The 18,318-nt window shown below is 40.1% G+C and overlaps 1 protein-coding gene across 3 annotated transcripts in view; it reads left to right on the forward strand.

Annotated features, from left to right (window-relative positions):
• LOC124172846 overlaps positions 1–13,548 on the forward strand; it is a 48,476-nt gene extending 34,928 nt beyond the window's left edge. For all 3 annotated transcript variants that reach the window (XM_046552344.1, XM_046552341.1, XM_046552342.1), the window contains exons 3-4: positions 168–1,618; positions 13,337–13,548. In XM_046552344.1, the coding sequence (XP_046408300.1) occupies positions 314–1,618; positions 13,337–13,348 (1,317 nt within the window). In that variant the 5' untranslated portion in view covers positions 168–313 and the 3' untranslated portion in view covers positions 13,349–13,548. The remainder of the gene's footprint in view (positions 1–167; positions 1,619–13,336) is intronic.
• The last annotated feature ends 4,770 nt before the right edge of the window (positions 13,549–18,318 follow it).

The raw sequence follows: 18,318 nt of genomic DNA on the forward strand, positions 1-18,318 counted from the left end.
TATGATTAACGTGGAATTTTGTAAAAATTTCCCCGGAAAACGAGAAATTTTTTGAATTTTCTGCTTTGATTGTCAAGTAGCATATGCGTCAATTCTCTTTTTCTGACCCTTCTATTGACAACTTTTATGGTAATAATTTGATTTTTTAAAATTTTGTGTCATTACAGCTGACACATTTTGTCCTTTCGTGCCTACGGAGAGATATTTGTTTTCTCCACGCCGACCATCGCAACCACTACCAGTCTCCATTGGCAACCCACTTTCAGCTGAACACAACAAACTCTTGCGTTTATTTTTTCATTGTATCGCTGTAATGGTGAGCAACGTTTCTGCTAACAACGCCGAGGTATTAGTAGAGGAGAGGCTCTTAAATGCATTGTTTACTGGTTCAGTGCTGCAGCATAGAGAGTTACTAGACATGCTGGAAGATGTGGACGTACGGGGAATGCGACAAAAAACACTCTTGCATGTTGCAGTGAGACTTGGGAAAGTTGAGTGGGTGGAGGAGCTGTTGGAACGTGGGGCTGACCCAATAAAAACAGATGAAAATCAAGAGAACGCACTGTCTGCGGCTGCGGAGATGGCACGACAGTTTCCCGAAGACACGGACCGCTTACAAGTGCTTAAGTTGGTGACCTCGGCACACCGGAGGGACCAGGCTATGATGCGTCGCCTGGAAGCATCTTCTAGTGATAGCACAGACCAGGGAACACCAGTGGACAGACCAGATTGCGATAGTGCTTCTCTCAGGTTGGGAGAAGAGATGAAATGTATGGTGCGTCAATTGAGTTCCTCCTACAAGGAACTCAACCGACAGATGCGCGGACGTGATACACTCTTGCGTTGCCTGGGAGACGCTGTGACATCAATAGCGGAGGAGGTGACGTCGATTAAGTCTGGCCTAGAAGGGGAGAATGTTGTGAGACCGCCCCTGTCCGATCAGGCCCGAACTAGGCAGGAATGCGTGGATGCCATGTTGCGGAGGACTCAAATAGTGTACGGACATGGATGGGAGTTTATGCGAAGGTTATACGAGAGACTGTATGACGAAGACGAATGTACTGCGTGCACACTGAAGTACCTTTGTGGGGATGATAGAGTCACGGTATTAGTGGACTGCGTGTCAAAGTTCGTTATGAGATTAAAGCGTTCGTTTGTGGACTTGGATGGGTCTGAGTGGGATGGGAGCAGTCGATCTTCATTTTGTGATTTGGAGACTGACACTGTTTATTTGGGTGCGAAGGTGAGTTCGGATAATGGTGAGAACCAAGTCGCAGCTAGGCTAGTTCGGTGCCTCTCCCAGTTAGTTCTCAAATTTGCATTTTGCTACGGAGGGAGGCCGTATGAACCGGGCTCGGAACGCGAGCTGGAGTGGATGAGGGCGCTGCACAAGGTGGAGAAGAAGCAGGAGAAAGGAGGGAATCTGCACTTTTGGTTCTCCGTTGCGTTGGGGAAAAGCACGCTCGGGGCAAAGGTCTGTTTGCTTGCGGCGGCAGTCCCCGCGATTATCGCCTGGGACGGATCCGCAGAGGGCAGGGCTGTTTTGCAGGAGCAAGCCCCACTCCTCTTATTGCTGTACTGCCTGCACGTGCAACCAACACTGCTGGCCGACGCGAGGGTGAGACCTTTTTTGTTTTTCACTTCTTTTTACTTTTTTTTATTTCTAGTAACTAGGAATTTTTTTTATTTCTAGTACATAACGGCATCTAAATTTTGGAATTCTCTCCCTGAGGATCTAAAACAGAAGGGCTCCATCCACGCATTTAAATATAAATTATACATGGCTTTACTCAATGGAGAGCGAAAATAAACTCCTACGTAAAATACAGCCAACATATTCCGTGTGTTTTTAAATTTCAATCCTTGTTTACGTGTCCTTTCTTTATCGTTTGTGTATCAAACAACTTTATTGTTATTACTTGATATTTTCATGAACTTTGTGCTTTGATGAGCCAATTATTTTAAATTGTGCTTAGCTCCAAGGGTTTACTCGGGGCATGAATAAATATCTATTCTATTCTATTCTACGAGCGCGATGCGCCCGCTCCCAGCGCGGGCTTCCCCCGCTCTTTTCAATGCAGATCCACGGAGGGATGGGCGCGTTTCTAATTTTAAAATGTAGAAAAAAAAGGCAGGGTCTTATGTAGAAATTTAATTGGAATGTTCACGTACAAATTGAGGTCAGAGGACCTCTTTAAACACAACATTGGAAGTAATTACACTATCCTCTGTTAAATGCACATGATGACTCATACTTACGTATCAACAGGAGACTTGAATGTGGAATCAGCCGCATTTTGATAAAGGTTATTTAAAGAATGCGAGACATTGTTTCAAACGAACAAATGTATCAGTTTGTGCGCCGTTAACATCAGGAATATTTACCGGTTTTTGTTTTTTTTAAATAATTATTTAAAAACCAATTTTAGGAAACAATAGCAATGTTTAGGAAGTGAGATATGCCGTCGCATGTTCTGTGATAAATTCTGTGCATTTTGGTACCTCATTTGTAGAGTTTGGTTGCGTATAAGTTGAGAAAAAGGTATCTATACAGTAGAAATAATATAGAAGATTTTTAGGAATGTAGATAAAGAATTAATTTAAAAGTACTGGGAATTTAATGAACACTATTCTGTGGCTTATTTGGCGATTTTAGCAAAGGATATGATAGTTTAAACTGGGGAAAATTGTGGGGAAAAAATGGAAAGATTTGGAATTCCTTGGAAATACACTGAGTTAGCAAAGCTCAGAGTCAAAAATAGCAAATGTAAGGTAAAAGTTGAAAATGAATACTCCACAAGCTTTGAAGTAACGACTGGTGTCAGACAAGGAGATGGTCTATCACCTAAACTTTTTAATTTGGCATTGGAACGGACACTAAAAGAAATCAGGAAAACAGGCCTAGGAATAAAAAAAGGGGAAAAGATACCAGTTCTCGCCTTTGCAGATGACTTAGTTTTTGCTATCGGAAAATAAGGAAGACTTAAGAATAGGGTAGTTTCCTTCATCAAAGAAAACGAAAGGCATTGATTGCGATTCGTTACCCACCATTAGTGTATTCATAATACAATAATTATTTGGTTTTTGAAATACCGGTTTAGACGAATGGCAAGGGTTTTATTTTATCCTCAATTGAAAAAGGCCAGATTGGCGCCCATGCGATTCCACTCCGCATGACGTCACAGGGACCTAGTTTCTACACGAGAGGATAGGAGTTATAAATCGTCTGAGGTTACCAATGCATGCATGAGGCACAGAGCTCAGGGAAACATGTCTTAATAATCACCTATTAAAACTGGCTAAGTTCGGAAAGTTTTCTTCGTTTGATAAGGTATTAATAAACCTTTTTTAAGCCAAGCGCTACCATTCAGCAAGGTACTTAGCTATCCGCTAGCATCCTGCGACGTATCAGCGCTAAGCCTCGCCTCAAGGTCACCTCACCGGGCGGGAGGGGGAACCAGAAATACGACTTTAGTCATACCAATATGTTTATGATCATCATCATCACTGGTCAACAATCCTAGGATTGGTTTGACGCAGCTCTCCACTCAGTTCTCCTATCTGCTAATCTTTTCACTCCTACGTATTTCTTCTCTTTCACATCTCTCTTTACTTGTTCCATATATTTTGTTCGAGGTCTTCCTTTTCCATTCTTGCCTTCCACCTGTCCTTCGGCGATTGTCTTCATCAGGCCATCATGTCTCAAGATGTGGCCTATAAGGTTGTTCCGTCTTCTTATTAAGGTTTTCATGAGGCTTCTCTTCTCTCCTACCCTTCTTAGGACTTCCTCGTTACTAACTCGGTTGATCCATTTGATCTTCATCATTCTTCTGTAGCACCACATTTCAAAGACCTCTATCCTTGCTTTCTCCGCTGCGGTCATTGTCCATGCCTCACTTCCGTATAGGAGCACACTCCAGATGTAGGTTCTTATAAATTGTTTCTTTACATCCATATTTAAGTTTCCCGCTGTTAGCAGGTCTCTCTTTTGGTGGAATGCTCTCTTCGCCTGGGCTATTCTGCTGATAATTTCTTTCTTGCTTCTCCCGTCACTAGTTACCTTGCTTCCCAAATAACAGAATTCATCCACTTCTATCAGTTTTTGCCTCCCTATTTTAATGTTGGTCTTGACTTCCTCTCTTCTGCTGCATACTATGATCTTGGTTTTCTTCGTGCTTATTTTCAGTTGATATCTACTCATTACCCTACCCATATTAATCAGAATATTTTTCAAATCCTTCTCTGTTTCTGCTATAACGGCTATGTCATCGGCAAATCTTAGCATGCTTATTTTTTCTCCATGGATATTCACTCCCAATGCCTTTTCTTTGATTTCCTTAATGGCTTTTTCAATGTAAACGTTGAAAATTACGGGTGACAATGTACAGCCTTGTCTCACTCCTTTCTTAATTCTTGCTTCTTCACAGCTGGGCCCTGATTTTATCACGGCTACTTGGTTTTTGTATAAACTGTGGATGATTCTTCTGTCATTATAAAGAACCCCAATTTCCTTTAGGATTCCAAGCATTGTTCTCCAATCCACGTTATCAAATGCTTTCTCTAAGTCCACAAACGCAAAGAATGTTGGCTTGTTCTTTTCCATTCTTTTTTCTATGAGCAGTCGTAGGGCCAATATTGCTTCCCTTGTGCCTTTGTTTTTTCTGAATCCAAATTGGTCCTCATCCAAGTACTCTTCTGCTTTTCGTTCTATTCTTCTATAGATGATCCTTGTCAGTATCTTTGATGCATGTGTAGTAAGGCTTATGGTCCTAAAATCTTCGCACTTCTCCGCTCGTTTCTTCTTAGGAATAGGGATTATAATGTTCCTCTCGAAATCCTTTGGTATCTCACCTGTCGTATACATTTCACTAATGATTTTGTGTAGCTGGTTCAACGTCTTCTCTCCTGAATTTTTGATTAGTTCTGCAGGAATGTCATCAATGCCAGACGCTTTATTTATCCTGAGGTCTCTTACAGCCGCATCAAATTCCGATCTTAAAATTGGGGCTCCCATGTCATCGGCATCCACTTCCCTCTCGTTTTCGATAGCATTCGTTCTGAGGCGACTTCCTTTGTACAAATCTTCCAGATATTCCTTCCATCTCTTCCCTTTTTCTTCGTTTTCAATCAATAGTTCTCCGTTTTTGTCCCTAAGGGTATTACATCTTACGCCCCTTTCCTTAAAGTGGTTCCTCACTATCCTATAAGCGGCCTCTACTTTTCCATGTTTAAGATTGTTTTGCACGTCTTCGCAAATGCTTTTCATCCACGTTTCTCTAGCCTTCCGCGCTTTACGACATATTTCGTTCCTTATCCTCTGGTAACGATTCTGTCCTTCCTCTGTTTTCGCAGCCTTGTATTTTCTTCTTTCTTCAATGAGATCTAATACTTCCTGCGTGATCCATGAATAATTGAAAAACACGGATAATCCAAACTTATGCTCAAATGTCTCGTAATGTTCATATGTCATGGGCTGGGAACCAAGCCATTGGCTTATACGCTTTTTCCGGGGAGGGGGAGGAGAGGAATGGAAAAGGAAAGAGGCGCCGCCGCGATAGGAGCCCGTGGACGCCTCTTGGTTAGGGGAAGGGTTTGTAAGGGATGGGACGGGGAAAAACACAACAAACGCTATAGAAGCGAAGTAGGCCCATCAAATAGCAAAACCAGGCGAAGTAATGTGATTGATAATCAGCTTTATTTGCTGTATATATTTTTTTGTTGGAAAAGATTTCACACTGGACAATGAAAGATTTCATGAGCGAAATTTCTCTAGCCATTGTTTAAATTAGGGATAGATGGATGGATGGATGGATTTGGGTTGTCATAGGACCCGCATCACGAAAATATATATCGTGTTTGTTTATCTACAGTGGAACCTCGTTAAAGCGAGTATGGGCGAGACCCCCGTTATTACGAGAGATAGCCGATGCACCGTCAATTAACCCTATAATAAGCGTTTAAAAAATTCGTTTTTATGAGGCCCTTTTAGTGTTGGCTCTCGCCATAGCGAGGGTTTCATCGCCGGAAAAACTTACATCAAGACTACTCAAACTCTATAATTGCTAGCGATCTGTTAGAAATGAAGTTAATGGAGTGCTCAGTCTCAAATTTATGTGGTAAACTGTCGTTCGATAAATAAGTAGTTAATTTTGGTGAAAATATTGTGGCATTAGCATTCGCGAATGCTTGATCTTCTTTTGTTCCTCGGGCGGCAGAAAGCAGTCGTCAACATACCCGCACGTCCATGAGCTGCATGATTAGAAAGCATTTGATGGCAGACACCATGGCCAAGAAAACACCAAACAATTAGTCATTGTTTGAGTAAGGAAATTTAGTGATGCAAATAAACATCACCTTATGTCTGGATTTATGCTTACGTTTATCAGATATAAATTTATCTGTCACCGCACCACTCTGTTCCTGTATAACTGTTCGCAACAGGTATACATATTGGCTATTATTTGCTCCACCTCCGGTAAAGCGACAATTCGCTATAACGAGTGTTTATTGGTGCACCGTGGGGTGTCATTTTATCGAGGTTGCACTGTATGTCGTTCCCACAGTTGTCAAACACAGCGCTGCAATTGCTTCGTACAAGCATGCGTTCCGATTGGCTGATATGGGGTTTTAGGGATGGTTTTAGCGACGGAAAAAGCGACCGGACGAGTGATGAAAAATAGCGATGGGAATCCTCATTGCGATCGCGAAAAACAATTGCCGGCGACGATCATTTCGCCTAGTGATCGCGATAGTGATCACTTTCGCGACGAAAAAAAAAGATCGTGTGATTCAGGTTGAAGGTACTAGAGGATCCTTGGTACCTGAGGATGCCGCTGCTTCGAAACTAGTCGTACCACGAAAATAAATTGGTGGATTACTAAAAAGTTTGCTCGTTTTAATTATTGAAATGAACTTCCACAAAGTTGAGCCTGAGACTATAGAGATTATAATATGTCTTCTTCTATTTTAATCTTTTCCCTACTATACACGTATACCTATATACGTGTGGACGTTTCCTGACGTCTGACCCAGGTGACGACGGCCATATATTTACGTGTGAGATTTTCCTAGCCAGGAAAACAAAAGCCGTATATTTACGTTTTCTAGCTCTCCCCCTTTTAGGACGGTCGCGGGTTTACGTCGTCTTCGTCTCGGGACCCAACCCTGCGGGGTTTGGGATTTACCCTCGGAATCCGGGAGCAGGTACCCGAACCCCTCGTCTTTTATAACCCATCTTAGCGGTAAGGGGGAGTGGTCATTCAATTGTTTATCCAGTCAGGTTTTGACATAAATAATTGTTCATTTCTCATAAAAAATTAACTAAGAATTGAATTATTTGTCTTTTGAGCAGCGTTTACAATTTTTAAACGAAATTCTACGATAAATATTAACTTATATCTCGAGTTATGTGTAAACATCAACATGGAAATTGTTGCTGCATTAAATGCGTTAATATTGGCCTTAGAACTTTGTTTAAAATTTGACAATGCTCAGAAAAAAATGAGGAATTCAACTCAAAGTCTGCAATTTATGTGCAAGCAACAATTATGCATTTGCTACGTACGTATAAGCAATACATAAGTTGACCGCGAACCCATGCTGCAGGTATGTTCGTAAACCCGGAAAGGAGGGAGCACAACTACTCTCGGAGTCCGAGATAATGCGATGTCCCAGCATGGAGGGGTCGAAAAAGGTTCAGCGAGACCCTTCTTAACGAATGTCCTCCAAAAATGCTCCGTACCACGAGAAAGAAGAGTCTCTTGGGGCTCGGTACAGCAGTCAAGCTAAGACGAAAACTCCGCGGTCTCGAAAGGGTTAAGTATACAATGATGCTCAAAATCGTCGTCCTCCGTCTGAACCCTGACCCCTCACGGCATAGCAACAAGGCATCAGTAACCGTCCCACTCCCATGTGGATACATACTCGTAACTTTGTTATTTATTAAAGCAAACTTAAGGCCAGGTAGAAATTCTGAGAGATTTGCGTGTATGATTTCTGATGTTTTTATTAGGGATGGACAGATCCAGGATTTTTTCGGAGCCGGATCTTTCGGATCGGATATTTTCAGATCTAAATGCATTTTCAAATTCCTGACGCTGAGATTCCCCCAATGATTGTTCAATCTCTTGGGAAGAGTCGCACTATGTGCCAGTCGTATTTTGCTTTTTTTATTTTCCACGGCTGAAATTCTCCTACACGTAACCTCTGCAAGGTTCATGAAGGAAAATGGTTCATGAGTAGGACAAGAATCGCTTGCGACAGCGCATTCGAAGAAAGAATCTGAACTCTTTCCACCCTTATGGGGGCGTTGCATTCACTGAAGCTATTATTTAAAATTTCGGGTCCAGATCCGATGTCTTCCACGACTTTGGATCCGATGTATCCGATAAAGGGCAATATCTGCTGAGATATTTGGATCCGAAGTATCCGATCCGACCATCGCTACTTTTTATCTTGTATCTTGCAGAATGTTTTCATACTAGTTTAAATGTATATTTGTTTTTATATTCCCTAAATGGTTAATTGATGTCTCATTACAGAGTGTCTTTACTGTGCATAATAATTTGCCTTGATTGTATATATGGGTCATTTCATGTCAACTCAACCAGGGTCCCACGCCCACCATCTCAGATTTTGATCATTTTTTCCCTATTGTTAGTTTAAATCTTAGTTAAGAAAAATCCAAAATGTTAAAGATCCATTGCAAGTATTTTCCAAGATATGAGTGTTTGAAGTCAATGGGGCACACACAAAAATTCTGCGCACCAGTCAAATTACTCAAAACTACCATATTTGTGCCCCTGTAAAACCTAAACCAAACGAGGGAAGATAGTAAAAATTTTAGAGGCTACAAACATGCAGCTATAGTTTTCAAAAATGTTATCAAAACGATTTTCACTTGAAAACTTTTTTTTCTATAAATGTTCAAAAATTGCACTTTTGGCATGTATGTCTTCCCTATTGGAAATTTCTTATAAGTCTTACAAAAATTCTTATAAGAATTCTGTAAGATTTATAGATTTCTATAAGTCTTACAGAATTCTGATAGGATTCCATAAGTCTTACAGAAATTCTTATAGGATTCCATAAGTCTTACAGAAATTCTTATAAGAACTGCATTTCTAATAGAATTCTATAAGAATGTTGCGCAGGTCGCATAACTTTCAGGTTTTTATCCGGCAGGCATTTAGGGCACCATAACTTATGTTGGCAATTGATAATTATTTAAGAAATTCTTATAAGATTTTTTTGGAAATTATGTATAACTCTTTGTTAAGTAATGTTCTCCTAATTTATTGGCGTTCTCAGCATGGTATTTGACATAAATGGTTCCAAGAAGTGGAGGCTTCTTTTTATGAGACGTGTTAATATTATATAAGCCTTGCTTTATAAGAAATTTTCTTATAAGAAAAATACTTACAAGAAAAATTCTTATAAGAAAAACGTCAAATTTCTGATAAGAAATTTTCTTTTAGAAAAATTTTTATAAGACATTTTATTATAAGAAATTTTCTTATAAGAATTTTCCAATAGGGTTTTGACATGTTTTACATGTGTCTGTCAAGGAAAATTTTTAAAATTTATTATCTCCATGGTTTTATTTTTAACATAGGTCTTTTTGTTTTATACCTAATACTGCCCAAGTGTACCATCTAAGGAGCCTTTGTGATGATTTACTGATGAATAATAAGGGATTTTTTTTCATAAAAATTTTTTTAAAAACAAAGGAAGCAAAAAGCCATGATCATGTCATTTTATATAATCATGACGTAATGATCATGTCATTCATCATGTCATCATGTATTTGGAATTTTATTTTTACAGGTGGTGTCATTCCTAAAAAAATATATAATAGAAAAAAAATAATTTAGCTTGATTCACATATTGCCTCAGGTCAAAATTTGATGTTATATAGAACCATGTTTTTGACACAAAATTTCCAAAATCTTATGAAACAAATAAGTTTAGAGTACATATTCCCAATATCCCCCAGGATATTTTTCAATATGTATTTGGAATCCTCGTGACCAATGGCAACAACTCCATGGGGCCTGAGGGGGCCCGAGCCCCCTCAAAAATTCGTTATGGGTGTGAGGAAAAAATGTGTCAGGCTTGCCAATTTTCCCCTGGAGTGTTCAGGTATCGAGATTCGAGTTATCAGGGTTCTAATGTTGATCATATGACTCTTCTAAAATGCTTAAAAAACTTAAAATTCACTACTTAAAAAATTTTCTGGGGGCAAGACCGGTGGGAATTTGCCCCCCCCCCAATATTTTTTGTAAGTCGGTATCTCTGCTCATGACTTCTTTGATAAACCTGCAAATTTTCATAAGAATTTGATGAAAAGTAATGCTGTGGTAAATGGGGTAGTTTCCTTCATCAGAGAAAACGAAAGGCATTGATTGCGATTCGTTACCCACCATTAGTGTATTCTTAATATACAAATTATTTGGTTTTGGAAATCCCAGTTTAGACGAATGGCAATGGTCAATTTTATCCTCATTTGAAAAAGGCCGGATCGGCGCCCATGGGATGTCACTCCACGTGACGTCACAGGGACCTAGTTTTTATGCGAGTAGATAGGAGTTTTACATTGTCTGAGATTACCAATGCATGCATGAGGCACAGACTTCAGGGAAACATGTCTTAATAATCACCTATTAAAACTGGCTATGGTCGGAAAGTTTTCTTCGTATGATAAGGTATTAATAATCCTTATTTAAGCCAAGCGCTACCAGCTAGCATGGTACTCTGCCACCTGCTAGCATTCTGCGTCGTATCAGCTCTCTAAACCTCGCCCCAAGGTCACCTCGCTCGCGGCAGTGGGAACCAGAACGACGTCACACGGAGTTTTCCCAGCATTCATACTTAGCCGTCGCGTTTTCGCACGCTTGAAAATTTTCACTTTTCACTTAATCGCGAAAAATAGATGTCGATATTAAAAAATCTAAAATCGTGAAATAAGTACTCCAGGAGTAATAACCTTTCGATTTAGGCAATAAAAAAATAATAGGAAACCACCCTATTGAAGACGACGGGCCAAAAGGAGAACCCTAGCTAGCGTAGAGGCGTAGGCTGGGAGGAAAACTTAAAACTCACTTTGAACGCAGGTTTTCGCACCGAGAGGCATCGTCGCTAACGGCTTCCGGGTGCAGCTGCGTGCTGCGCTTTGTCGTGAGAGCTTTCGCGACCGTTGCAGGGCGCATCATCAGGCGATGAATGAAATTATGGAATTGGTTGTCAATAGATATTCTCGTAGGGTAGGTTGGACGAGTATATCTATTGACAATCGATTCCGTAACTTCATTCATAGCCTGATGATGCGCCCTGTAACGGTCGCGAAAGCTTGCACGACAAAGCGCAACACGCAGCTAAAACTCACTACTTAAAAAATTTTCCGGGCAAGACCCGCGGTAATTTGGGCGCCCCCAATATTTTTTGTAAGCCGGCATCCCTGCTCATGACTTCTTTGGTAAACCTGCAAATTTTCATAAGAATTGAATAAAAAGTATGGCTGTGGTAAATTATTTCCCTCTGGAGGTACAAGTACGTGCCTCTGGAGGCCGGATTCATTGAATAACTGCAGTTTCACCCAAACTTCAAATGGTTGTGAAAAAAAAACTATTAGAGATAGCCAAGAAATATTTTACACTGTTTCATTCCAACATGGAAGGATGAAATTTGCCTAGTTTCGTCAAAATCCGAGTCAGCGGGTGTCATGCCTGGATGAACTTGGGGGTGTTTCAGTCTCTCCCTTTCCAATTGGATCGGGAGACTTGACGCAGATTCTATGTCACTTACTATCAGCCAGGCAATCCGTGCATTTCAGACTGGCCTCCTATCGACTCAAGGCCGGATCGGATAGAAGTCGAGTGGGCTAGAGGTGCCGGAAACTCATTCCGGTTGGAAATGGTGGTATGTTATAATGCTGTTTTTTTAACCCTTTCACTGCTGTTCAATCTCCGGAAACCTTCTCCTCACATGCGGCGAAAATGTTAAAATGCGTCTCCTGGGCCCATGGAGCAGGTACTTCCAGGATGGGTGTGGTACACCCTCCGAAGGGTCACTAATCCCCGACCCTATTCTCGACGAACTCACCCACGCAGGACCGTCTCATCGGCCCTACCAGCGGGGGCCCTACCTCCCGAAAAGTGACCGCTCTGACTGCAATTTGAAAATCAATCAACCAATCCGATCATCACAATATGATAGTTTTCATCACACTCCTGCCAATCAAGCAATCAAGTACGTCTTTGAACCGTGTGTCTGCGATAAAAAATAACGATTTTGTTAACTTTGCAACAAAACGTGGCTGCGGACCACCGGAAAATGGCCATTATATCAAAGTTAACAAAATCATTATTTTTCATCGCAGAAACACGGTTCAAAGAAGTACTTTATTGCTTGATTGGCAGGAGTGCGATGAAAACAATCATATTGTGATGATCGGATTGATTGATTGATTTTCAAATTGCAGTCAGAGCGATCACTTTTCCGGAGGTAGGGCCCCCGCTGGTAGGGTCGATGAGAAGGTCCTGCGTGGGTGAGCTGGTCGAGGATAGGGATTAGCAACCTTACTTAGGAGTGCTTCGGCGAAAGTGCTGACCGCATGGCAGGGAGGAAGAAAAAGTACGTCCACCGCAGTCTGTCGTGGCGACATACTAGGTACGTCCACAGCAGTGAAAGGGTTAAATTATTTGGCTCTAATAAAATAGAACCACTTTATTTCATGAGTGCTGATATATGTGTATATTCTGATAGAGTAATATAAGTGCAAGTGACTTTAATTCTCGTGTAAATCAGGCGATAAATAGGCAGACTGTATCTCTGACGGTACAAGTTCGTTTGCATTGTTATTTGGACGAGTAATTTGGCAAAAAGAACGTGAAACAAGTTGGAATACATGGCGTAATGACTTACAAATATGTAGGTAGCATAATACATTGAATACGTGTCCGTGGGTTTGAAAGTATAACAATTTGTCTAATTTGATATGATTGTGTGCGTGACTTGGCACTAGTTACATCGAAATTGGACGTGGTTATGTACCTAATTCAGTTGATTCCATGGTGTACATTCTAAATATTCGTTTTAAAATGAAATATTAGTTCAAGCATGGAATGACCCAAATAGTAAATGTGTGAGTGGTTTTGATATTGAGTCAAGCACCCAGAAAAGAAGCTATTGAGGTTAATATTTACCATTCCTATTCCATGTCAGTAGTTCCTGTGTGGTTGTCTTTAATTGGAATATCCTTTGTAATTGTGTTTCTGGTCATAATTGCTCTGTATTCCCTGAATCTAACGTGCATTTATTTCTGTTCTCTTTTTTGAAGGGATCAAGCTGACCAGATTTAGTCATCAAATGACGGAGGCAGCTCAGAAGAGGAAGATTCAACTCCAGTTTGCAGCATCTTATCTGTTTTCTTTTTTGGGAGGATTTGTTTATACATCTCCTGTGCAATCTCCCTCCTAAGCACTGCATTTTTTTAGCAATTATTTTTAAATACATATTCTATATTCAATAAAATCTCTTTACATCGTAATAGATGGGACCAAAATTTGGGCAGTTTGGTGTATGGAGGTTCACTATAGAGAGGTTTTAGTGATAGGCACCATTTTTTCATATCCTACGGAAATGAAAGGCACTACAGTCTTTGAAACCATTATATTTATGTGTTTAAACACACATGCATGCATCAGTGAAAATATATTTATTATTTAATAATTACAGAAAGTGAGTGCTATCGCATGATTTTTACCATGATTCGAGAGAAAATGATGTGATCTCTCTCAATTCAATAGTCACTTAAAATGATTAGGGTAGTTGGATATCTTCTTTTCTTATTCACTGTTAGGTATGCTCTCATATGGAACAAAATGGCCACAACTAATGATTAACGTGAAAATTACAGCATATTTAAGGTGTAAAAGAAAAAAAAATAAGGGTGAAACATTTATCGCTGAAAATGTCATTCGATATAGGTAATCACGGCTGCATTAATGGTCTCTTGTTGTCTCGGTACGATTTGCAGAGGTAGTTAGGCAATCTCGGGGGTATCTCCTTAGTATGATAAGTGGAGGTTTTGTGAGGTAAAGAGGTTCACTAAATAGAGATTTGCCTATAAATTTACATGTAAATCAGATGGGACTGTTGGGGTGGTATGACGTTTAGAGGTTTACGATGTAAAGAGGTTCACTACATAGAGGTTTTACTGTATTATTCGTTCTGTGGGAGTCAATGTTTACCTGTACATGTGTATATTCATCGACTAATACCCCTCTCCCCAGCTTCCCCACCTTGACCAGCCTTGCAACCCTACTGACTCAACGAAAATAAGGTCATACTCTCTTTGTTTCCTGTATTTGTACCTAAAGATGTCGCACAACCACTAAAATGGTCGTTATTAAATCATTTACACCCATGTCTCGTATAGCGCAATTTCGATTAGCGCAATTTCGATATAGCGCAAATACGTTCCTCGGGGAAACATTGCAACGCAGTGTAGCCTAATCAAAACTCTTAAACGCTCTCGTGATAAAACGTGAACTTGCGCGAAGTACAAACGAAATTTCTATCATTTTACGCATATTAATGTTATTGCTTGCCTCAAAGCTTCTTTTTTGTTTATATATTAATCGAAATCTATTGCTGTGCAATGGCCAAAAGTATTACTCGTCATTGGGACCAGATAGCCGGCTTACCGAAGTAATTTATCTCGTCTCCTTAACAGAATGATAATAAATAATTTAGATCGTTAATTTAGCGTGAGGCTAGTGGAAATGATTTTTTTTCAGCAATACGGTTTGAGACGTATTTTTGCCGTCATAGGTTATCGGGCGATTGACTTCCAGGTAGAGCGTCTACGCTAAAGCCTTCAAGGTCATCGGTATTCACGGGGGAGAAATGGAGCGGTGGCCGAGTTGCGCAGGAATAGCATCAACCTAAAAGGGTCCGCTATAGAGCCTCAAACACAATGGCTTCGTTTCCTCCCCGCAGTCATAGGCCTTCTGCGTCTCAGGAATACAGTTCAGCAATGGAAGGTGATTTAGATAGAGCCATACAGAGTAAAAACCAAGAGAATATGGCAAAAAATAGGAATGCGTGTAGAAAAATCAAGAATTTATCAATAAAAACTATAAACCTAGAAGAGGAATTGAAAGAGGTCAATTGCTTTGAAAATGGAGAGCGTCAAAGGGATATTGCGCGGAAGTTAAAACGTACGATGCCTTATTCAGAATAAAGACGAAGTTAAAACATCAGTGACCTCAGCCGCACCAACTTCAACCAAGCGGTCTACACATACGGAAAGTTCATAGAGAATCAGTACAAAAAGACGGGAGTGGTAATCGCTCAGAGACATTTAGTGAAAGCTCCGGTTGGTTCCAGCATTTAAACGGCAAGCAGGTATTTTCAGTGCGGCGATATCAGGTGAATATGCAAGTGTTGATAGCGCAGTCACCGCAACATTTTCTGATGAACTCCAAGCTGTGATTGAAAGTGGCTCCTTTCCCCCTCAACCAGTTTTTAGTGTTGACGGGACGATATTGTTTTGGAAAAGAATGCAATCTCGTTCATTCATTTTCAGGGAAGGAAAACCTGGGTCAGGTTTCAAGGCATTTAAAGACTGTTTCACGTAGCTGCTAATGACTCGGAGGACTTCAAATTAAAATGATTTATCATTCATAAACTCCGCTAGCTATGAAATGGCATTCGAAGTAGCATTTTTCTGTCATTTCGATGAGCGACAAAAGGGCCTGGGTGACACAATAGTTGTTTTTAGACTAGTTTGAAAAATCGTCAACTGCCGGCAACGCATTACGATCCCCTGAGATAGCAGATGTTAGCCCACCCGCACGACAGGAGGGAATTTCAAAAGCACGTAAGAATTTTTTTTAACGTGAATAAAAGTCTTTGAATGCGTGCATACTATCTTTAAAGATGTTTTAAACTATACAAATTTATATAAATAATGTTTTCTAAGGCTTTTTATGGGAATATAGATGTTTTAGAGGAAATTCAATACCCAAGACCTATCCTACCAGGAACGCATCCCTATCTTCCCAATGATAAAACGCTCTCGTATAACGCAAATTCGTATAGCGCAAAGACCCCGAGGAACGCATCCCTTGCGCTATACGAGACATGGGTGTATATGAAATTTACAAAGTTTTTTATTTAACAGACTCAGATTACCGGAGCCAAAGTTTTTTTGCAATTAAAAAGTAATGGGTCAATATCCAAAATGGGTACATTTTCTGCAAAATTAAAAAAAAATAAATAAACAAAATTGTGTAATTACAGTCTGTCAGTCATATACAGTCTAATGACGTAAGTGCCAGAGATCGATAGTAATATTTACACGGTTTTTTTATATTTTTACTTTTGTGTGCCTATATGGACAAATATATGTCTGCAGACACAGCAGAAGAAGAATATTAAGTGTACCCAGTGGGGACCCAGGGATCTCGGAGGCTTCAGGGGGGGGGGGGGGAGGGTGCAGGCAGGTCCTGGTACGAGGTGCCCAACAGAAGTGAATTAACACGTTGCGGACCGCTCACGGAGATCTCCGTGTTTTGCGTGCCGAACGCTGAGGACCGGCCACGGAGATTTCCGTGTTTTCGCATGTGATAATAAAACTTACTCTGCTTCTTTTAATATTTGTTACTTATGTTCGCATTTGCTTCTGGTGTATTCCAGAATGTGCTTTCATTGATTTAGATTAGTTTTATAACATTCAAATTATAAATTTATTAATATTTTTTCGATGAACGTAATCCACTTTTAGAGTTAACTAATGCATAGGATCAGAATGTCACTAAGCCGTAACGTGTGAAAAAAAACTCGATCAAACATTCATTTTTCTATAACAGCAACTCTTTAAATTCTACAATGTTCTGAAATTACGAATTATTATATTTTAGATGATAAGGAATAATTTTGGTTGGATTTCTTCGGTCCTTTTCTTTTGGCTCCAACAAAATCTATTGTCGGTAATTCTCTCATCGCCTACTTTGCGCCATACATTATAATGAATGGCGCAAAGTGAATAATGTATATTTCACCTCTGGGTGCATTCGGCTGTCTTTCACACGCGCCATGGTCTGGATTCTCACAAGACATCCTATCTCCAGCGCTCAACGTAAACACATCAACGAGTCTCGAGGGCCAAGCACTATGAGGGTCATTTCAGCGGGACCCTATCTTTCGGTCCTTGATAGAAAAGGACCAGATGGCCACAACGCTTATCTTTGTTAGTCTCTTATGTTTCCCTTTGCTAAGAATGCATATTAGTCTTCTTTGGGACGTTCTTGTGTTCTTTACTCTCTTCGTTAGAGATCTGAAGTCACGTAGTTTAGTGAGGAATCATTTCCTTGGATGAAAGTTGGTGTACGTTTACCCTATGAAAGTGCACGCATACGTAGCCTTCGTAAATTTCATTAATTTCCAGCAATAATTCCTGCGTATCTTGTCAACCGAAAAATTTCTCCAAAAACAATACGACCTTATTTATAGTAATGGCGTCAACTAGTGGTGGTGCTTGCGGAATGACGGAGAAGGATATATATGAAGAACTTTGTGTGGATGCATTATCAGACGTGCCAGATGATTGTGTAGACGAGTGTGAGAGCTCAGATAGTGAAATTGGTTTTGATATTGGTGGAAGACAACATAAAAGAAAAGCTGCACAGTTAGTTTACACTGATGATAGTGACTCCGATGCAAGTGATAGCGATGGTGGCTTAGTGAAAGACACCTCGGTGACATGGGATAAAATTGACCTTCCAAGAAGTTTGGAAGATTTTCAGGGAGTGGCAGGAATCATCAATGCTCCTGATAATTGTGAATGTGTTTTAGAAGTGGCAAAAATGTTTTTTGGGGATGATCTTCTCGAAATGATGTGTAATGAGACCAATTTGTATCGAATGCAGAACGAAGGCAGATACAAGTCCTCGCAGAAAACTGGGAAGTGGAAAAATGTAACGGTGGGAGAGATGAAAGTTTTTTTGGCTATTATTATTTTGATGGGAAAAGTCAGGAAAGATTCAATCAAGGAATATTGGAGCACTGATGAATTTATCAATACACCGATTTTTAGTAATTTGCTCAGCAGGAACAGATTTGAACAAATTTGGAATTCTTGGCATTTCAGTGATAATCAATCAAATTCTGAATCTTCCGATAGGCTACATAAAATTAGACCAATACTATCATATTTCTTAGAAAAATTTAAAACTGTGTATATGCCTAAACGTGATCTCTCTCTAGACGAAGGAGTAATACCTTGGAGGGGAAGATTGAGATTTAGAACATACA

The sequence above is a fragment of the Ischnura elegans genome (assembly GCF_921293095.1).
Source record: "Ischnura elegans chromosome 13 unlocalized genomic scaffold, ioIscEleg1.1 SUPER_13_unloc_3, whole genome shotgun sequence".
In the NCBI taxonomy this organism is placed as follows: Eukaryota; Metazoa; Arthropoda; class Insecta; order Odonata; family Coenagrionidae; genus Ischnura; species Ischnura elegans.